Below are 22,578 nucleotides of genomic sequence, written 5' to 3'. Positions count from 1 at the left end.
CAACACTACAAGTGCCATGTCTTTACCAACTAAACCATATATATTCATTGTTTATCTTTTCCTTTTTATTCCTTCCCTCTTCCAACACCCCTCCCCTATACCCAACTAATTCCCCACTCTGGTAGTCTTCACCTACTTAAGTGTTTTGAAGTGAAAACTCTTGCTCATCTTCACTCTGGGAGTGTATGTGTTATAACTTGTATGGAATTGTGGACCCTTGGTCTCAACAAGAGATGGCTCCTCCCACAGGGCACAGCCCTTTGAGGACTTGTTGCGATAGGCTGGCTCTTGGGAGACAGACACAGAGAGAAATAGATAGTCTTTTATTATACTGCAAGAGATGAGTGGCACCCGAGGAGCGGGTGAAGGCCTCAGCATGGAGGAAGAGGAGCTCTGGAGATGTACATCATCTGTACTCTGTAATAGGGATGTGAATCGGGCTTCAGACGATTGAAAATATCAGACGATATTTTCAAAATCGTCAGAAATCGGGGGCTCCCGATAAGAGAACCCCACGATTTTGTTCCTAGGGTTCTCTTATCGTTTTGGGGGACGGCGGGAAAAATGGCACACCAAAACAATCCCTAAACCCACCCCGACCCTTTAAAAATGTTCCCTTACCTTCCCCCACCCTCCCGAACCCCCCAAAACTTTTTACAAGTACCTGGTGGTCCAGTGGGGGTCCCGGGAGCCATCTCCCACTCTCGGGCGGTCGGCTGCCACTAATCAAAATGGCGCCGATGGCCCTTTGCCCTTACCATGTGACAGGGTATCCGTGCCATTGGCCAGCCCGTCACATGGTAGGAGCACTGGATGGCCCGTGCCATTTTTAAGGATGGCGCCGGCCGTCCATTACTCCTACCATGTGACAGGGCCTGGCCAATGGCACGGATACCCTGTCACATGGTAAGGGCAAAGGGCCATCGGCGCCATTTTGATTAGTGGCAGCCGACTGCCCGAGAGCGGGAGATGGCTCCCGGGACCCCCACTGGACCACCAGGTACTTGTAAAAAGTTTTGGGGGGTTCGGGAGGGTGGGGGAAGGTAAGGGAACATTTTTAAAGGGTCGGGTGGGTTTTTTTGTTTATCGGCTCGGGCACAGCCGATAAACAAAACCGTGATTGGGCCGCACAAAAAAAAATTAACGATGTGAATCGAATCGGAACCAATTCCGGTTCCGATTCATATCTCTACTCTGTAAGCAGAGATGGTTTCTCACCAGACTTGGGAATGATCCGATAGTGGTCTGCAGAGCGGGGTACGCCATGAATCCCTCACAGATGAAAGGCCAGAAAGAGCTGCATCCGGTAGTGGTCCACAGAGCGGGGTACGCCGTGAATCCAACTGTAGATGGTGAGAGAGAACAGAGACAGGCGAGAGAAGCAGAGGTACTCACTCTGAAGCTGAAGGCAGAAGGAGGAAGGAACCTCCGTGTGGCGGAGGTTCAGGACAAGACAAGGCCCCCGAGGAGCGGGTACCTCCAGGCGTCCTAGGCTAGAAGTGAGTCAACCCCGAAGGGAGGGTACAGAGCGAGGCAAGGCCTCCAAGGAGCGGGTACCTAAGTCGTCCGAGGCAGCGGAACAGTGCAGCAAGCGTCTGTGACGAGGTGAAATCAGCAGGAAGGGAATCCTTGCTAACTCGTAGAAGGGTTAGTGAAAGGAGTTTAAATATCCGTAGGTAGTGACATCATGCAGCAGGGACGCCACCAAGATTCCCGCCATGACGCACGTAAAAGGAGGATCAGCGCGCGCGCATGCCCTAGGTGATCCCAGGAGGAAAATGGCGAATGCAATCGCCCATGTTCGTCTGGAGACGCCGGAGAGGTTGGAGTGCTGAAGCGAAGGCAGCCATCTTATCCTATGGAACAGAATCAGGTAGAAGAGAGGTGAGCAACAGAGGGCACAGCCGTCTGCAACCAACAGGCACAACAGTATGCGCAGCTGGTTTTGGAGTGCCACAAATCTTAAGGTTCCCATGTATTTGGAAGAGTTCTAATGTCTCATTTCTCATTACTTTGAGTTTCCCCATACAGAATACATTATCCAGGCGACATTTGAAAGAGTCTAAAGTTGGTATATCTTCTCTTCTCCAATGAGCAGTGTCTTTGCATCTGGCTGCTACCAATATCTGAACCAGCAGTTTTAGATTTTTGTCAACCATTCATTTCAATGTATTGACACCATCTTTGAGGTCCAAAGGAAGTGATATCTAATATATCAAAAATATAAAAAATCACCAAAAGAAATGAATTTTCCCGTACCCCCTCCACACATGCCAAAATTTTCCCACATTACTACATTTCCATCAACACAGCTCAGAAACATTGAATATAAATTTTATGCAATTTATATGGTGTCAAGTACCAACAATACAAAATTTTATAACTATTTTCTATTATCAATGCCAAAAAAGATCTTATAGCAGCCCAAGTAAAACACTGGTTCCATTCAATCTCTTCAAACTCACCACCCAGATCTTTTTCTCAATCTCAAATATGCTTAGGTTTACCTTTCAAAAATGAAGTTAGCAATTTATAATTTTGCATTTCCCTGTTTCAAGCATAGCATTTTAAATACTGTAAGAGGCCTCCCTATGCACTTAAAGATCAATTTATTAGAAAGGAAGATATCTAAATGTATCCTTTCCCATAAGGCCATATCGCACCACCAGTTCTTCAAATTAAAAGATAGTGTTCTGTTGATAAAATTGCCCAGATTTCCTAACCCTTTTCTTGCCAAGTACTGCCCTGATGAGAAAAGGGTGTCTATCAGCCGAACTCATCTACTTGTAGGGAGATATCCCATGTTTTGCCACTGAAAACACCAAATATGAATCATAATAGCCAAGAAGTATGCAGAAAAATATACTGTCAGGCCAAAAACAGTGTCACAGCTAAAGAAAAGAAACTTTGGGCAGATGAGAATTTTAAACCAGCACTGAAGGATATTTATCAGGATCTACCTGTTTATAAGAGCCTGGTAAATAGAACCAAGGCAGAGAAGAACGTAGCCACTTAAGCTCATAAGCAGGAGTCATAGACCAGCCAAGGGAAGTCCAGAGGTCAGAGGGACCCCCACTCTTGGATAAAGGAGGAGCATTCTGAAATGGAGAAAACACTTACTCTGGCATACAGCTTGGCATACTTGGCAGGATCTCCCAAAGAAAAAGGGAGGGGGGAAAAGACCTGCCATGTGGCAAAGTCCCTCCCCCACTGCATGCTTAAGCACAAATTTATGCATATTTATCAGCTGGAAAGTATAAGACAGGGGGCAAATAAGGAAGAAAAAGGGAGCAAACCCAAAAGCAATCCAGCACCCCCTGCTATTGAGGAGGGAGAAGACTAAGTGTGGCCAGGAGACCAGAGAGAGTATATACCCTGCCTGTCTGAGGCAGTGAGGAGCAGAAAGCAACCCAGTAGCTCTGCCAGTGTCAGACCCAGAGACAAGCCCCTGACCACCAACCAGCTCTGCCAGTACCAGACCCAGAAGCCAGCATTCTTCCCTGCCCACATTCTCCAGACCTCCAGCCACCATCTGCTTCAGAGGTGAACAGAGGGATATCACCTGAAGTTAGTAAGTCGGTCATAATTATTAATATATTAAGCAGGCTAAGGTTTATGACATGTTTGAAACCACCGTTGGTACAGAACTTTATTTAGGGAAAACTGGTGCTTAGTGGCCAAGATGTTAGAGACAGGAATTTTCTTCTAAATGCTAAATCCTGCCAAATCTGATAAACAAAAGTCTAATTCTGAGGAAAAACGTCTTTTTCCTGAACTTAGAAGCCTGAATGGAAGTGGGAGGGGAACTGGAAGTGTCCTGTATGAGATAGGTCCCTGCACCATCCCTAAAGTTACTTACACTTTCACTCCAATTGGTGTAAGTTAATAAAAATCCTGAATCTCTGTTTAGATCATTCTACACTTGTGACTTGCTTTTGTGTTAGGCCATTGCACTTTGACTAGGCCTCAGCAGCACCTTTTTTGTCTCTCAGGCTTTTTTCGCAAGACAAAAGAACACTGAGATAATACTGCAATATTTTGTTGAGAAGGGGATAATTATTGTGGAAACAGCACCATTTTAGTCAGTAATTTTATACTTATCCAGCTAAATGGCACTGGATATTGGCTTCATACAGAATAACAAGAACTGCAAAAAAATGAACAGTAATAAACATACTGAAAAATAAAGTAAGAACTTTCCACCAAGCTAAGCAAATGCAACTAAATATCTCTTTCTAAACCAATGATGGGAAAACACATTTGGCAGAAAATAACTTAGGGAGGGTACTGGACTGGTCTGGCTGGACACGAGGAAAGGAAATAATCAGGTAAGAACAAGTTTCTCCTTCCTCGTCAGAAGAAAGGAAGGAACTGTACGAATCTTCACTATTTTGTTTGAAAATACCAAAAAAGCACCTGCAATTCCAAAATTCATCTAGCTGAACATGTGGCTACCAAGCAAATGGTCTTCAGTGTGAGACCGTTCTTGCACAAATACATATTCAAAGAGAAGCATAACATCCACAAATGAAGATTGCAAGCACTAATAATCTCAAGAGTATAACGGAGAGCAGAATAATGTGAGAGGAACAAATTTACAGATGATACAAAATTATGCAGAGTAGTTAAATCTCAAGCGGATTACCCTGCAAAAGACACGGAGGCCAATATTCAGTAGGCCATTAAGTGGATAAGTTATCTGGTTAGCCAGATAATGGGACCCCCTCCTCAGAAAGCCCCCATGATGTCCCTTTTATATCCAGATAAATTATAGCCGGATAACATCATATCTGGCTATAATTTAGCTGGATAAGATGCTGCATATGTCATATCATCCATTTAGACAGATACCTTGTGAGTTATCCATCTACTGTAAATGGCTTTTGAATACCTAACCCTTGATTTCAATTCCTGGGCTAGAACTCAGTCTGCTTCCTGAGCTGGCCTGGCTCAGTCGCAGCATTCAAAGCTCTCAAGGGGTGTAAATCCTCAACCATCGGCAGCACCTAATGGCCAAGCTCAGAGATCAAGATTACATGCTCCAAAAGGTCAGCATGGTATATTTCATTTGGCCAGGGTCAGTCGTCATGATGGCCAGCTTAATGAAGGAAGTGGGATATTAAAGATAGGGCTTAAATTCCCTTGCAGGTTGTGAATGAAGGCACGTGATGCTTGATCTCAACCCCTGTTCTGATTCAGCTATGAGAAGGTGGAGTAGGAGTGGAGTAGCCTAGTGGTTAGAGCAGCAGGCTGCAAACCTGGGAAACCAGCATTCAAATTCTGCTGACCCTCCTTGTAACCTTGGGCAACTTACTTCACCCTCTATTGCCTCAGGTACAAACCTAGGGGCCATTTACTACAGATTTTCTCCTATTTTGTGTCTATGGGAAAAATGCTTAGCAAATAGGGTTGTTGCATCAATCGGTGCTAGACGGCTTTGCCCCGTTTGCCTCACCTTGTTCCTCCCGCTTACCTAGGAAAGATGGCTACTGCCGCATCTACAAGTCGACCTCTCCGACGTCCCTGGATCGGCTATGGTGCAGCCTCCTGCCATGCTCCTTCCAGGTACCTACTAGGGTGCACGCGCCACCCACGTCTTTATTCCAAACTTGGCGCAAACCTCGGGGGCATTCCCTTTGTGACATCACGCCATCCAGATATATAACATATTCTAATTTGCTAGCTCGTTGAGTTAGCAAAGAGTACGATTGGACTCGAATCCGTTCCTGTCTATGCTACTCTGCTGCTTCTGTGCTGCTGCTGGAAGCTCTCTCTCTGCCCTTCGGGGTAACTGCTAACCTGGGTACCCGCTCCTCGGGGGGCCATCTGCTTTATTTCAGGTGCCTTACAGGGAACAGGTACTCGGTCTTTGAGGGCCTGCTCTTCTTGCCTCGGTGCCTGTACCATGTTCTTCAACCTGGTGGAATCGCATACCTACAGCAAACATCTAGTGAGTACTCTAATTCTCAGTCTATCTCATCCACAGTACTACCTTGTTGGAAAACCTGCTTCGGAACCTCACTATACCAACAGGGTGAGAAGGACTCCCTCTGCTGAGGGCCCTGAGACTGCTACAACCAGACTGCCTCACTAGTGCCACCTCTGGTGGTACTCTTCAAGCTGTATAATAAAGAACTAAATCTGTGTTTGTGTGTTCTGAGTCTAGCCCAGTACCGTGGCTCCTCACGGGGCTCCGCCCCATGGGCGTGGTCATCTGCCACAGTACTCAAGGATCCACCCAAACACCGCTTAACCATAACAAGGGTCCTTAGTAAGCCCTCTGGTGACAGGGGAATACCTATAGTACCTGAATGCAATATGAAGTTTCATGGAATATAAATTTTAAAATATTCTTTCACTACTGAGCAAAGAAAAAGAATAGAAATCCCTTCCCTATCCAAAAGTTGCAGATGTATTGCAATCTGCATGATCCCCTGAATCTTGCCTTTTGCATTTTGATGAGGAAAGCATCGATGAAGTCTCGGGGAGAGTCGGGGTCCAGTTTCTCCTGATGAGCCTTGACTGCATCCTGAAGAATGACTTTCTGTGCTTCATAATTTGCAAACAACTTTTTGTGTGGTCCCGGCAGGTAGTCCATGATTTCTGGATAGATATTGTACATCTGGGAAGAAAAAAGGAGAGATGTGATATTCGAGGGGAGGATGGCTTATGCAATCACCCAGTCTGCCTGTTTCCCTGTAAATACATTTTTCCCATTCATTGTCCTATCAGCATCTGTGCTGCATCCAATACACATCAAATTTTTACCACATACTGGGGGTCCACAAGGATCATGACAGGAGAATTTTTGCCAGAGGGAGGGATCTACCTATTCCACAAACACATTTGTGCGATTATACCAACTAATACCTTTTTGGCAATTAGACAAACTAATGACATTTTTATTTTCCACCCACGCCACACCAAATTTTCAGGACATGTAAGGGAGGATAGGAGCATTCTGACAGGGGTATTCTTTGGTATCCATATGTTCCATTAATACGCCTGTACAATTACGCCACCTAATAACTTTTTCTTTTCGCATCCATTCCATACCAAATTTTCAGGACACATCAGGTAGTCCATAAGGATCATGTCAGGATATATTTGGGGATGCAGGAAATTACACAATTACTCTAGCTAGTAACATTTTTGGTTTGCATCCAACTCACACCAAATTTTCAGAAGACTTCAGGGGGCTCAAGAAGAGTCAGAAAGAGTGATTTGTTTCTGGATACATGTAGGCACGTGCATGCAAGTGTGTCTATATTCCAGAAAGCAGAATATAGTTCTGGTGGAGCTTCTAGCTTGCATTCATGATCAGAACTGCAGAGGTCCACAAGTCTGATTTTGATCTTTTTCTCCTATCTTCTCAAGAGTGCATCCCTTCACAGTTTATTTTATTTATTAATTTCTATTTTTAAGCCACCTACCCAACCTTAGGTTTCAGGTAATGTACAACAGAATAAAACAAAGAACAGTTAGTCTCATTATTAAAATACCATTTTCCTCCAAATACAACAACAAAAAACTGTGATGCAAACATGTTAGCAACACTGACCGTTCCCCAGAAAGAGCTGATTATGTGAAAGTTCTCATTGATCGTGCTAACGATGGTCCGAAAGGTTTTATCTTCATAGTTGAAGCGAGTCCCAAAGACAACGGAGAAGATGACATTGGCGACGGAGCGGCAAATGATTAGCGTGGGGTCAAAGGGCAACTCTATGATAAAACACAGGTGACATATATATACATTTATATATCTAAAGTAGGCATTCATGTATACGATGAAGAGCAGAGAGTGTTTAGTATGGGTAGATGAGGCTATGGACAGGAGAGTCTCCTAAGATCTGGATCCAGTACAGTATAAGAGTGGAAAGACTTTGGCTCAGTTTTTTTTTCAGACAATAAAGACTCAATTTCAACTAAGTTTAAAGCAGACTATAGGGGTTCTTTTTAATTGTATTTAAATCCAGAATAACTGATTGTTTGATATTTTTGTGACCTTCAGCAAAATTATAGCACTAGAATTGAAGGTTCCTAATTTTATCCAAAGCAGTTTGCTCATCCCTAACTCAGACCTTCAAATAAATGAAAAACAAAGAAATACATGAGTAAGGAAAGTTCACTCCTTTTTTGCATTTTTAGATCCTCCCCAGTTGCTTGGCCACTCCCCCTTATTTTGGGATTGGCTGAGCTCCCCTGTATAAACTGGGATGAGCATGAGGAAGGTGTGGTTGATAGGTTTTTTGTTGGAAGTGGAAGCTGCTGTCAGTGAGGATCCCAGAAAGCCCTCTGGTCTGCACCAGTTGGATACACCAGGAGAGTTCGGAGGATTTCGATTGTGAAGGAGCTGGTGTATGTCTTTTTGATCTCCTCCCAGGTCAGGAGGAAGCCCTCACCCCCATCTCAGGAGACAGGATTGGGTGCTATTTGCCTTGCTGCCAGCAAAAGTGGGGACTGTAGTGACGTATAAGGAGAAGACGACCTTAGTTTTGCAGAAATGTCTTTGTCATCTTGTTTTGAAGGAAGTAATTTATTTTTCCACCATCAGTTTCCCACTTCACTTTTAAAGAGAAGTTTTTTTGATTGGGGAGAGACTTGGACATTAGGACACTGATTCAGAGGCCGACCTGAATAGAGACTGTAGTGCTTGGAGTTGCCATCCTGTTTATTCTTTTTTATGATTTTGCCATTCTTGTTGGGACTTTATTTTTAAGTGACAATATATTCTTTTTTGTTTAAAACCATTCCAAGCCTCTGCCTGCTCTTTTATACCTCATGAACCAGCCTGCTGAGCTGAGAGACCTACCCATGTGAATACAAGTGGGAGAGAGACTGTTTGGTTGTAAGTGATTATGCAAGGTACCTACCCCCAGGAGCTTATGGCCCTGTAGGCTTGTTCTCCTCCCCACCTGGCTTCCTTGGTGGCTTATTGTGGTGTTTTGATGGTATGAGCAAGAGAAAAGAGTAAGCTGGGAAACAGTGACCCCATGGACTTCTGCTATGACACCAAATCCAAGAGGTTACACATCATACAAATCTGCCCTCAGGAATGAAGAATTAATTTCTTCAACTTTTCCTGTCTCTGTAAAACTCTATGTGACCTTTCCCAGTATCTACTGATTCTATGCTTTATGGTCAATGGAACACACTGATCTCAGAAAAGTCTGATCTTTCCCATCACGTCCACCATATATGGCAGTGGCTTGGAGAAATGGTTGCATAACTCATCTATTGAACATTTCTATAAGACTTATAACTTCGGATAAGAATGGAGTGCTGCTGTAAATATCTATCATCAGTCATTTTGGATTCTGTAAAATGGTGGTGTGCCATGGAAGAAAGAGCAGGGAGCCATGGAAGAAAGAGCAGGGAGCGCCTAAAAGGCTACCAACTAGCTGAAAGCCATGAAAATGCAATACATACGTTTGGTTTTTCTGAGTTCTGTAATGAGGAACTGAGCCTCCTCCTGGATCCGCTCCTCAATGCTCCTCTTCCCTACGCCAAAGTTTCTCATGGTCTGCAAAACGAATCTATGAAGCTCCTTCCACTTCTTCCCATTACTGAATGCCAAATCTGAAAGCAGTAAAGAGCAAATTAAAAAGCCTTCTTAGCAAAGCCAGTAAGAACCATCTAATAATGTGGGGTTTGCTCTGCGTTGGCTGTGACACCCTGCAATAATAAGGGGAATGACCATGTCCCATAAACACCCAGGTATTTTCCAACTCATAAGAACATAAGAAATTGCCATGCTGGGTCAGACCAAGGGTCCATCAAGCCCAGCATCCTGTTTCCAACAGAGGCCAAAACCAGGCCACAAGAACCTGGCAATTACCCAAACACTAAGAAGAACCCATGCTACTGATGCAATTAATAGCAGTGGCTGTTCCCTAAGTATAATTGATTAATAGCCATTAATGGACTTCTCTTCCAAGAACTCCCTGCTTGTTTCTCTGCCTAATTATAAACCCCATTAACTTCAGGAGACAGAAAGAGGCTAATTTCCTAATCTGTCAACTACTTTTCCATTCCCATGTCTCTGTGCTCATTACAGAATAGCAGCTTTGGCTGTCTCTGACTCTAAACCTGACATCTGTGCTATCACAGAAACCTGGCTGAAACATTCTGATATTTCCCTCCTCAACCAAATGCCTGTACACGCCTACGATTTCTTCATACCTAGATCCACGCCTACGATTTCTCCTTACCTAGATCCAAAAACAGAGGAGGCAGCATACTCCTCGTCGCCAAGACAGAACTTAACCTCACATCCCAAAAGGTCAGCATCCCTCACAAATACGAAGTTGGCCTCTGCAAATCTTTATCCCTTCAACTCTGCCTGATACACACTCCCCCAGGGCTCCTTGAAAGCAATGCATCCCCTCAAATTGAATTTTTGGCTGATAACCTAGACCCTGACCTTCCTACCATCCTACTAGGTGATTTCAACCTCCACATAGACACTCTCCCCCAATTCGCCGCCTGTGAATCCTTCTACTCACTAGAAGCCATGGGCTTTGCACAAATCATCCACTCTCCTACCCACAAAGCAGGCCATTCCCTAGACCTTATTTTCATGAACTCTAGCATCCACAACACTGACCCCCCCCCTCCCCCCCTTGCTCCCCCATCCCATGGTCTGACCACTCCCTCATAAATACTACTCTATCTGTAAAAAATAACCCTCATACCCCCCCCCCCACAAGTTCACACCTTTACTTACCGCAAAACTTGCTCTAGAGATGATCTCATATCTGCATGCACCAATATCTCTAACAAAATTGACTTCTCATACACCGAAAATGCCATTTCCTCATGGTACAATGTCACCCTTAACATTGCTGACCACCTATGCCCCCTCACCTCAAAAACCATAAACCCCGCACACACTAACAAAAAACTATGGTACACTCTCGAATTAAAGACACAAAGAAAATGACCTCAGAAACAAAGAAAGACAATGGCGAAAACACCCCTCACCAGTTCAACAATCCACATATTACACCACCGTGCATGCCTACAGGAGCTCCATCCAAAAAACAAAACGGGATTTCTACGCTCATAAAATTCACAACCTCCAATTTAATGCCAAAACCCTCTTCTCCATCGTCTCCGACCTTACCAAAGTCTCATCTCCACACCTAACCAACACTGACTCCAAAAACAAATGTAATGACCTAGCCCTCTTCTTCCAAAACAAAATTTCCACCCTCTCAACTAACTTTCCCCCAGACACCCCAAACTCCAACCTCCTCCCCTCCAACTCCACAATATCCCTTGCTGTCTTTGAATCTACCTCTTTCTCTGAAATAGAAACCCTATTAAAGAAAATTAAACCCTCTTCGCACCCCTCTGTAACCATTCCCACCAAACTACTACTCTCAATCCCCAACATAATCGCCAAACCCATCTCCAAATTAATCAACTGCTCCCTAGCACAAGGTAGCATACTGACCATCCTAAAACAGGCAATCATCAAACCAATTCTCAAAACACCCAACCTTAACCTCACAGACCTCTACAATTTTAGACCCATCTCTAATCTACCCTTCCTAGTTAAGGCCACTGAAAAATTAGTCAAGATCCGTCTCACGGAATATCTTGACCAACACAAGATTCTCTCCACCTCCCAATCTGGCTTTCATAAACATCTTAGCACAGAAACCCTCCTACTATCTTTGACAGACAAAGCACTCAAAGGACTTTATAACAGCAACTCCTATCTCTTAGCTATGCTCGACATTTCAGCTGCTTTCGATACAGTCAACCATAATATCCTCATTAATCTCCTCACAGACATTGGCATCACTGGAATAGCACTACTTTGGCTACAATCCTACTTGAAAAACAGACACTATAAGGTCACCCTAGGCAATCATGAATCTGACCCTATTTCCCTTAACCGCAGCATCCCCCAAGGCTCCTCATTATCCTCCACCTTGTTTAATATCTACATGTTACCCCTCTCTAAACTCCTCTCAAACATAGGAATCACCCATTACATATACGCGGACGATGTCCAAATTCTCATCCCATTCACGGACTCACTTCAAAAAGCACTCCAGACATGGGACACCTGCCTCACCTCAATCAATCAACTTCTCACAAAAATGAATCTTGACCTTAACCCCCACAAAACTGAATTACTTGTCATTTCCCCTAACCCCCTCATCTACTCCAACCCCCTCCCCTGCTTCCCAAACCCCGAGTCCCACATACACGAAACCTAGGTATCATGATTGACAATGAACTATCCTTAAAACCATTCATCAAAGCCACCCTAAAAGACTGCTACTTCAAACTACATGTTCTGAAGAAACTAGCGCCCCATTACACCTTTCTGATTTCCGCACTGTGCTCCAAACATCATCATCTTCTCCAAAATCTTCTCCAAATCATTTTTTGCTCTGTTTTTGCTACCACTCAGCCTTTCTCTCCGTTGTCCTTTCCCCAGTACCTGTTTCATGTATTTTCCACCTTTAGTTCAGATGTAAACCGGTTTGATGTAACCACGAATGCCGGTATAGAAAAGTATTTATTAAATAAATAAATAAATAAATAAATAAATAAAATCGATTATTGCAACTCCCTCTTCCTCGGCCTCCCCGCCTCCACCATAAAACCCTTACAACTCCTACAGAATGCCACAGCCCGAGTCCTAACCAACACTCGCAAGAACAACCACATTATGCCTATACTGAAAGACCTACATTAGCTTCCTATCGCCTCGAGAATACAATACAAAACCTTGTCCCTAATACATAAGTCCCTAATGAACGAAAACACCCAATGGCTTCAAGAGCCCCTCCAACCCCACTCCTCCAATAGACCTACACGAACGGCCTGCCAAGGAACCCTCCGCGTACCCGCCCCTAAGCTTACAAATCTTGCATCTACAAAAAAAAGAGCTCAGTAGCAGGTCCTTCAATGTGGAATGCCATGCCCCCCGACCTCCGCACAGAACATTGCACAACGAAATAAAAAAAAAAATTAAAAACATGGCTATTCCAACAGGCCTTCCCCCTAGCCTACATGCACCCTCCGCCACAGAAATCGTCACCATCCTCTACTTTCCTCCTGCCGCTAATTTGTACTTAGTCCAGCTTTCCCTCTAATCTGTACTTAGGCTATCTATTTCTTCCCCCCTCCTCTTTCTCTCCCCCCCTTAACATATTTATTTATCGACTTGGTTACTATACTTTCCTTATATTTAGTGTTATTACATCTCCAGTACATATGCTATTTGTTATTATGTTACCTGTACATTTACTTATAGTTATAACTTTTTCAGAGCATATATTTATTACTATTATTTGACAAAGTTACTCTTCTAATTTGCGTACTCTCTGTAATTGTATTTCCATATACTTAGGCTTGTTTATTGTTCCCTGTAAACCGTTCTCTGAAATTGTTTTGCCATATATTTAGGCTTGTTTATTGTTCCCTGTAAACCGATATGATGTGAAAATGGTTATCGGTATATAAAAACCATTAAATAAATAAATGAATTTAAGCACACTAGGCAGGTCAATGTTCTCTTTAATTTTTTTATGGGCTGCATGCGCAAAAATGTTCTTATGTGCAACATAGTTTATACATTTGTGTGCACTGCAGTGTGCTTTGAAACACCGTTCTATTTTCTTTTTCTTGCATGTGCTGTGTTTTCCTGGACAAGCATGCATAGGAAAACACAACTGACAGGGAACATTGGCCATGATGTTCAAGTCCTTGGACTATCCAAGCTCAACAGTTTAAAAGTTTAAACCCCCAAACTTTCTGCTCCCCTCTTGCTTGATGGCAGTTTTCCAGTTTATATTCCATTGTGTAATGGACCCTCCGGTCTCATTACCATTAGAGACCTAGTTTGACTATCTTAGCTAGAGCAAGCAGGTTAGAGAGTGAAGGGAGATACCATTCATATGCAGCCCCTCCCTTTGAGGGCAGTGACCAGCCCCCTAAGAAGGTTTTGTAAGCAGCTCTCTACGCAGAGACTGGGGGGGGGGGGGGGCAGTACTTTTAGGGTTTTGGAGAGTTTAGGGTTAATTTTAAAAGCCCTACGTGCGGCGATTCCAGGAGATACGCGCCTGGCTGGTACGTACATGAGCCGCACGGATCTTCAGATGACCGCACCCACTCACATATCTCCCGGAACGCGCATCATAAAGGATTTTTTAAAAAAGAGGTGGACCGGGTCGGGGTCTGAGTGGGGCATGGGCAGGCTGGGACAGGGCTATCAGTACACAAGCACACACTGGGATCCGAGGGACACGTAACCTACGGCTGCTATGGACTGCAGGTAAGTAGAAAAACAGAAAAACTGGGGTAGTTAGCAGGGTTTTAGGAGTTGGAGCTGGTAGGGTAAAAGGGAGGTAGGTTAGGAAGTTCACTACTGTACAGGGGCAAACTGGGAGGGAAGAGGGAATTGGGCCTATCGCATTGCTCCGGGTACCTACTAAAATCGCCCCTTACGTGATTGAAACGGGATTTGCACGCACATGTGCGCGTCGATGTAAAATCATGCACGCGTGTGCACGGGAGTAGCCGATTTTATAACGTGCACAGGTTTACAAGTTCATGTTATAAAATTGGCGCGGCCACATGTGTGCGCCAGCAACTGCGCGCACATAGACGCCCATGAGCTCTCTACACAGAGACTGGGGGTCAGTACTTTTAGGGTTTTGGAGAGTTTAGGGCTAATTTTAAAAGCCCTACGTGCGGCGATTCCAAGAGATACACGCCTGTAAAATCATCTCTCCCAAGCGTATCCAACAACTAGTCACTTCCCCCCTCGCCTTTCTCCTAACTCTCCCAATCCCTCTCTCCAGCTAGACACTGCATTCCTCTTCCTTGCCTTCTCTTTCCCCCTTCTAGCATCTCCTCTGTACCTCCGTTCCCTGAGCTTATTTATACACATTAATTATATTGATTTATTTATATTATTTACTGTATTTACTGTTAAGACGAGTTTCATGAGTTTTAGATTATGGTAAAATGAGTCTCTAGAGTTTTAGGTTACGTTTAGTGTTTCTTCTGTTAACTGGCATCATTGTTCCATGAACCGCCTTAGAGCGAAATTGAAGTTTCATTGTAAACCGATATGATTTGTACGTTTACAGGAATGTCGGTATAGAAAAAATAAAAATAAGTAAATAAATAAATGAGCAGGTCGTAAAATCTACCTTTTAAGTGGCAGTGAGGAGCATAATTTTGCTTTGCTTTTCAGGCCTTCTTGCAGGATCCAGGCACCTCCTGCCTTGGGATCCTAAGCATAGAAACATACAAATGGCAGCAGAAAAGGATCAAATGGTCCATCCAGTCTGCTCAGTAAGCTCAAGATAGTAACTGCCACTCTGTGCAGGTTACTCCCATATTTCTCTTAAGGGTGGGAGCTGCCGCTCTGTGCAGTTATCCCCAAACTCTACGATACCCATAAAAATTTCAGCTAGTGACATTTTTTACTGGATGATGAGTCTTTAAAATTCAGACAGTGCTGCTTAACGTGCTTGGACTTGGCCATAGCGACTTTTTCCCTTATGTCTGCATATCAGTATCCACAGACTGTAAAAGTCGGGGACCTCTTGTTGTTGCGGGAATCCAATTCCCCTTTCCCCCCCTACTGCTGAAGCAGGGAGCAAAGTTTAAGTTGCATTTAAACAAAATCAATATACTCCTATTGGGCTGCATAGAGGTAGGAATATCGAGTAAGAAAAGGGAAGAGATTATCCCCTTGTACAGGTCCTTGGTGACAACTGGTAACAAGAGCTAATGCTCTTATTTTATTTATTTAACAATTTTTATATACCGGCATTCGTAGGACACATCATGTCGGTTCACAATTAACTGAGAAAGGAAATTACAATGAACGAGGATAGAGAGAGTTAACGATATTACAATGAACTAGGAACAAGGATAGAGAGAGTCAACGAGCAGGGATACAACTTTGTAAAAGAAACTGGATGAAGATTATCCATGTTAAGAGTAGATATGCATCAGGATGTTAAGGATACATGTACACTTAAGAACTTAACATATGAACTTATTTACAATATTAATGTTAAATGCAGGGGCAGGGAGAGGGGAGAGGGGGAGCGAGGAGGGGAAAGGAGAGGAGGGGGTAGGGGTAGGGGTATAGGAGATCGTTAAGGCAATGGCACTTTCAAGGAAAGGCTGTTCGTAGGAAGGGAGGGGGGGGGTAGGGGAGAGGCAGAAGGGTGCTGGGGAAGGGAGCAGAAGGGTGCTGGGGAGGGGAGCAGAAGAGAGGCAGAAGGGTGCTGGGGAAGGGAGCAGGGAGGGAGCTGGGAGGGTGAGGGAGCTAAAATGGTAAGGGAGAAGGGGGAGCTACCAGTTGTGTTCCCCCAGATGTCTCTTCCTTGCTATGGCTTCCTGCTACGGCAGGGGAGATGAAAAACTGATACTACAAGCATATCCAGCATAGCTCCCTGCTTCAACGGCAGGGGAGAAGAAAACCAACCAATAAGGGCTGAATGGCACGGTCTGGGTAAAGCAGATGGGCATGGGTTTAGCTTGCTTATTGCAGCGGTTACTTCCCCTACTTCCCCTACTACCCATAACTAATCAAGCTTGATATTTCACTTGGTTGCAGCTCCATCACTGCTCTCTACTTTAATGGTGGGGGTGGAAGGGAAATAGAACCAAAGAGCTAAGAGAAACATAAGTATGAGAAAAAAATGTGAAGCTTGCTGGGCAGACTGGATGGGCCGTTTGGTCTTCTTCTGCCGTCATTTCTATGTTTCTATATTTGTAAAACTTTTGAGTGCGTTCCAAAGATAAGACCTCTTTGAATGTATAATGATAATTATAATGCTGGAAATTATTATAAATTATTTATTTATTTATAATTTTTATATACTGACATTCAATCTGAGATATCACACCGGTTTACATTCAGGTACTGTAGATATTTCCCTATCCCAGAGGGCTTACAATCTAAGTTTTGTACCTGAGGCAATGTAGGGTAAAGTGACTTGCCCAAGGTCGCTAAAGGCGGGGGCGTGGTTTCGGCCCGGGGCGGTCCGGGGCGTGGCCGCGCCCTCCGGAACCGCCCCCGGGTCGCGTCTCGGCGCACCAGCGACTCGCTGGCGCGCGTGGATTTACATCTCCCTCCGTGAGGCGTAAATCCGTGGACAAAGGTAGGAGGGGGGTTTAGATAGGGCCGGGGGGGTGGGTTAGGTAGAGGAAGGGAGGGGAAGGTGAGGGGAGGGCGAAAGAGAGTTCCCTCCGAGGCCGCTCCGATTTCGGAGCGGCCTCGGAGGGAACGGAGGCAGGCTGCGCGGCTCGGCGCGCGCCGGCTGCCCAAAATCGGCAGCCTTGTGCCCGCCGATCCTGGATTTTAGCGGCTACGCGCGTATCTACTAAAATCCAGCGTACTTTTGTTTGCGACTGGTGCGCCAACAAAAGTACGCGAACGCGCATTTTTAAAAAATCTACCCCTGGGGTTGTATGCCGAGGATTATCAGTAGGATAAATTCGGGTATGGAGAGAAAGGTCATATTTGTGGATGTTTAGTATTCTCTGTGAGTAGCGCTACTGTGTGGTGGGTGATGAGGTAAGTGAAGGGGGCGTAGGTTAATGTGGGGGCAGGGAGTCGGGGTGGAATAGGATGCAGTATAATAGGATGCAGTGTAGTGTATTTGAGATCACGAGTATGCTTGTGTGAAGAGCCAAGTTTTTAGTTTTTGTTTAAATTTGTGCAGGCAGTGTTCTTGGCGTATGTCAGCGGGCATAGAGTTTCAGAGTGTGGGGCCAGCAACGGATAGGGCGCGTTCTTTGGTGGCATTGTAGTGGGTAAGGGAATGTTTAAGGTTGCTTGGTAGTGTGAACGGGTGGGTCTGTTTGTGTTGCGGAAGGTGAAGGAGTTATGGAGCCAGTTCATATCTGGATTGTGTAGGGATTTGTGTATTATTGTGAGGGTTTTGTAATGTATGCGATGCTGGATAGGTAGCCAGTGTAGTTCTTTGAGGAGTGAGGTTATGTGTTTCGTTCTTGCGTGTATTGGTGAGGATGCATGCAACTGCGTTCTGTAGCAATTGGAGGGGGGAAATGGTGTTTTTCGGAAGGCCAAGGAGTAGTGAGTTGCAGTAGTCTATTTTAGCGAATTCTGTAGACTGTATTGTCCGGAAATCGTTGAAATGTAAGAGTGGTTTCAGTTTTTTTAGGGTTTGCAGCTTGAAGTAACATTCCTTGAGGGTGTTAATGAATTTTTTGTGGTTGAGTTGATCATCTATGATGACTCCTAGATTCCTTGCATGTTAAGTTGTAGGGATTGAATTTAGGGGAGTGTTGTGTTGAGTAGGGATGATATGGTTGTAGGGAGGAGTTATTAATAAGATTTCTGTTTTTGAAGTGTTGATTGCAAGGTTGAGACTAGACAGGAATTTGCTGATGGTAGCAAGTGAGGTTTCCCATGTTTTGATGGCTTTAGGTAGGGAATCTGTGATTGGGATGACGATTTGTACGTCGTCTGCGTATATGTAGTGTTTGAGGCCAAGATCTGAGAGGAGGTTGCAGAGGGGCAGAAGATAGATGTTGAACAGGGTGGAGGATAGAGAGGAGCCTTGGGGGACTCCTTGTAGTAGATTGAATGCCTTGGGTTCTTGGTTACCTATTCTGACTTTATATTGCCTGTTTTTTAGGTAAGAGGTGAACCAGCGGAGTGGGGTTCCTGCGATACCAAGTTCAGATAGCCGATCGAGTAGTGAGTTGTGATTTATGGTGTCGAAGGCCGCTGATATGTCTAGGAGTGCGAGTATGAATGAGTGGCCTTTATCTAATCCTTTGAGGAGGTGGTCGGATAGTGATAATAGGAAGGTTTCAGTGTTGAAGAATTTACGGAAACCATATTGTGAATTGGATAGGATATTGTTGCTTTCTAGGTATTCCGTAAGCTGGAGGTTAATTATTTTTTCCATAACTTTTGATATGAAAGGGAGGTTGGAGACTGGGCGGTAGTCTGTAGGTTCATTTGGGTTTAGTGTGGGTTTCTTAAGAATGGGTTTGATCACTGCTTGCTTTAACGCCGAGGGGACTTGTCCCAGTGTGAGAGATCTATTAATAATTTGGGCTAATGGTTGGGATTTAGTGCTAGGGATAGCGAGGAGGGGTTTGGTGGGTATGGTGTATGGGTGTGAGGATGGCCTCATTTCTTTCAGACATGATTCGATTTCAGAGGGGGTGGTGTTCTCAAAGGAGTTCAGGGTTGCTTGTGATGCTATTGTGTGGGTCTTGGGTGTGGTTGGTGATGATAGAGATGGGGTTGTGTGAAATTGTGTCATGATTTTTGCTTTTTTATCATGGAAGAATTGGGCTAAGTCCTGGCATTTGTTTGCAGCTTCTTCGTCAGGGATAGGTGGGGGGAGGTTTTGGTTAGGTTGGCTACATATTTGAATAGTGCTTTGGGGTTGAAGTGGAATTCAAGTATGCGTTGCGCGTGAAAATCCCGTTTGCTTTTTAGGATGTTTTCACGGTATATGTGCAGGGCGTGTTTGTATTTGGCCATTTGTGCAGCTGATGGATCTTTACACCAGTTCTTTTCTAATTTTCTAAGGTTACGTTTCAGTGTCTTTAATTCTGGGGTTTACCAGGGTTCCTTGGGGTTAGGTGAGTGGTTAATTTTCTTGGAGTGTAAAGGGCATAGTTTGTCAGCAATATTACTAGTGATTTGGTGCCAGGATGAGAATGCAGATTCTGAGTCAGATCCAGTTTGCTGATGTCATTTGAGTTGGCTGTGATGAGGTCGTCGCTTGGGCAGGGTTTTCTATAGTGGATAGTAGAGTATTTAGTATTTAATGATATCAGGCACAACTTAGGAAATGATTCCACATTCTGTCTATTAAATAATCTGTTCCCCCATCTCTGTTATTGGTAGAGATAGGAGAGAGATAGATAAGATCGGGTTGGGAAAAATCAGTGGAAACAGAGCCAAAGTGGACTAATGTGAACTTAAATTGGAGTTGGGTTATTCCTGGTCTAGACCATCCCTATTGTCTTACCATTTCCCTTGGTGAAATTGAAAAAGACTGGATAGGGCCCTCTTCCTCCAAACTCCTCTGCTTGGTCGATCAGAGCCTCTTTCACGGTCTCATATCCACATAGAATCAATCTGGGCTTTGAGCCCAAATGAATCGTGAACACAGGGCCATATTTCTTACTTAGCTGTGGAAAGACAAAGAACTAGACATAGAATAACTTTATATCTTAAAGTGAGGGGGAGCTACACATGAGCACTGGAAGCAACCTTATAAGCATCTGCAGGAGCATCTATATCTATAACACACTTAGGGCTGTCCGAGGCATCTCTAGAGGAGCTGCCTTTGTGGCTCTGATTGCAAAGGAGCACTTTTTATCATTAAATGCATATAACTTTGCAATGAGCTTGTGCTAACTTGCTCCTTGTAAAGCCACGGGACTGAGACCCTGGATGGAAGCAAAGAAATCCCCAGCTGGAAGAGATTAGAAGGGTGTGGGACCATGGGGGCCATAGGGACTGACCAGCTGAAAGACAGAGGGTGCCAGAGCTTGACAGGAAGGAAGAAAAGGGGAAGGGTGCTCCAGTCGGGCCAGGACAAGGGTGTTGGCATCATTGCCCCTTAAATATTTTTGTCAGCTAGTATTTAGATATTTTTTATTGCTAAATTAAAGTCCTGGTCTGGTTTCTTCAAAACTCAGGGGCCTATGTACTAATGCCTACATGTAACACATGTTAATGCAGGTGTTAGCTAACGCCCCTATATTAAGGACAGTAAAACACATAGTTTTCATGTAAGTTACCATGACTGTGGACAGTAGTGCCTACGTATATGCAAATTATTTTTTAAGTATGCAAATAACCTCTTTAGGTATTAATGCTAGATTCATCATCCAGGTGGAATATGTCCCTCCTAACATGGGAAACCTCAGTACACTTCTTTAGGTGTAGCTTATTTTCCCACATTAGCAGGGCTGCGGTTGCACATGGCAATGGGCCTAGCCCCCTCCAAATCAATTTTGGGCCTCCCAAACGGGTAGATTTTCAAAGGGGTATGCGCGTAAGATATGCGCGTACCCCCCGAAAACCTACCCCAAACCCCCTCTGCACGCGCCAAGCCTATTTTGCATAGACTCGGCTGCGCGCACAAGCCCCGGGACGCGCGTAAGTCCCGGTGCTTTGCAAAGGGGGCGTGTCGGGTGGGTGGCACGAATTTCGGGGCAGGGCAGAAGGCGTGTCGGGGCGTGACGCTGGCTCAGGGGCGTGGTCAAGACCTCCGGACCAGCCCCTGGGTCAGATAATGGCACGCCAGCAGCCCGCTGGCGCGCGCAGATTTACGCCTGCTTTCGGCAGGCGTAAATCTGCCAACAAAGGTGGGGGGGGTTTAGATAGGGCCGGGGGGGGGTTGGTTAGGTAGGGGAAGGGAGGGGAGGGGAAGGTGAGGGGAGGTGGAAGGAAAGTTCCCCTCCGAGGCCGCTCCGATTTCGGAGCGGCCTTGGAGGGAGCAGGCAGCGCGCGCCGGGCTCGGCGCGCGCAGGTTGCACAAATGTGCACCCCCTTGCGCGCGCCAATCCCGGATTTTATAAGATACGCACGACTACGCGCCTATCTTATAAAATCCAGCGTACTTTTGTTCGTGCCTGGTGCACGAACAAAAGTACGCACGCGCGTAAATTTATAAAATCTACCCCACAGTGTTTTAAAAAGGATAATTTTAATGTGTGGAGACTTAGGACTTTGATAGCAGGAATTGTAGGAATACACTCAGTGTATGACATTAACAGCAATGAATTTTAGATTTCTAATAAGCGTGGTTTTTTTTCTGGATACAAAGTTTTCATTTAAAAAGATAAGATCAAACACATTTAATGGATATATGATTACAGGATTGGCAGCAGAAGGTTCTTTTCCTGCTCTGTGCCTTATATATCATAACCATCAATTCAAATGTAAATTCCTAGGCTAGTTGAACTCAGTTAGTGGGTCCAGAGGCCATATCTCAAATCATAGTTTTAAATGGAACACTCCTAGAATGTCAGATGTTATTTGCAGGGTTCCCTGAGTGGGGGTGAAAGATTATTTTGAAGGCCCTTCACACTGCAACCTCAGATCCCAATCTTTACACATGGCAGTGATGATAACAGCACACATGAGTATTAGTCACTGGACGCTGACTTTGGTTTCCAACAATATTTTTTGCTGATAAGATGTGAAATGATGAAGTCTTTACAGCAACTTAATTCACTTGTAAATGGTACAATTGCTTTAAATAAATGTGTGACTTCTCAATGTCTTTATTATGGTTTAGATGGTAAATCCAATTAAGTCAGTGTTTAAATTGATATGTCTCCCTTTCCATTGGTATAAAGCAAGTTGATTGATCCCCTCCACGTGCTGGTGAAGTATGAAAGGTGGAATCCATTGAAAAGTGAAAAAATTGTTCCTCAAGGCAACACTAGTAAGGGAAACTAGAAAGTCAGTAGGTCTACAGCAGTAGCCTTATTGCTGCTCAAGGGAGGTCCTGACTATCGAAATGGCATCGAGCTGAGGGATGTTTGAATATAAGGATTCAATGTCTACAGTAGCTAAAA

At 44.5% G+C, this 22,578-nt stretch overlaps 3 protein-coding genes across 5 annotated transcripts in view; all 3 read right to left on the bottom strand.

Moving 5' to 3' along the window:
• Nucleotides 1-22,578, bottom strand: part of LOC115072973 (cytochrome P450 2F2-like) — an 80,631-nt gene that overhangs the window by 23,038 nt on the left and 35,015 nt on the right. For all 3 annotated transcript variants that reach the window (XM_029571036.1, XM_029571035.1, XM_029571037.1), the window contains 4 exons: nt 20,013-20,175; nt 9,430-9,579; nt 7,562-7,722; nt 6,446-6,622 (listed from right to left, as the gene is read on the bottom strand). In XM_029571036.1, the coding sequence (XP_029426896.1) occupies nt 6,446-6,622; nt 7,562-7,722; nt 9,430-9,579; nt 20,013-20,175 (651 nt within the window). The remainder of the gene's footprint in view (nt 1-6,445; nt 6,623-7,561; nt 7,723-9,429; nt 9,580-20,012; nt 20,176-22,578) is intronic.
• LOC115072975 (cytochrome P450 2F3-like) overlaps nt 1-22,578 on the bottom strand; it is a 175,214-nt gene that overhangs the window by 129,036 nt on the left and 23,600 nt on the right. The window lies entirely within an intron of this gene.
• Nucleotides 1-22,578, bottom strand: part of LOC115072974 (cytochrome P450 2F2-like) — a 107,241-nt gene that overhangs the window by 73,934 nt on the left and 10,729 nt on the right. The gene's annotated exons all lie outside the window — the stretch shown is intronic.

This window comes from Rhinatrema bivittatum, chromosome 11 (assembly GCF_901001135.1).
Source record: "Rhinatrema bivittatum chromosome 11, aRhiBiv1.1, whole genome shotgun sequence".
Taxonomy (NCBI): Eukaryota; Metazoa; Chordata; class Amphibia; order Gymnophiona; family Rhinatrematidae; genus Rhinatrema; species Rhinatrema bivittatum.
This window is presented reverse-complemented; position numbering and strand designations above follow the sequence as displayed.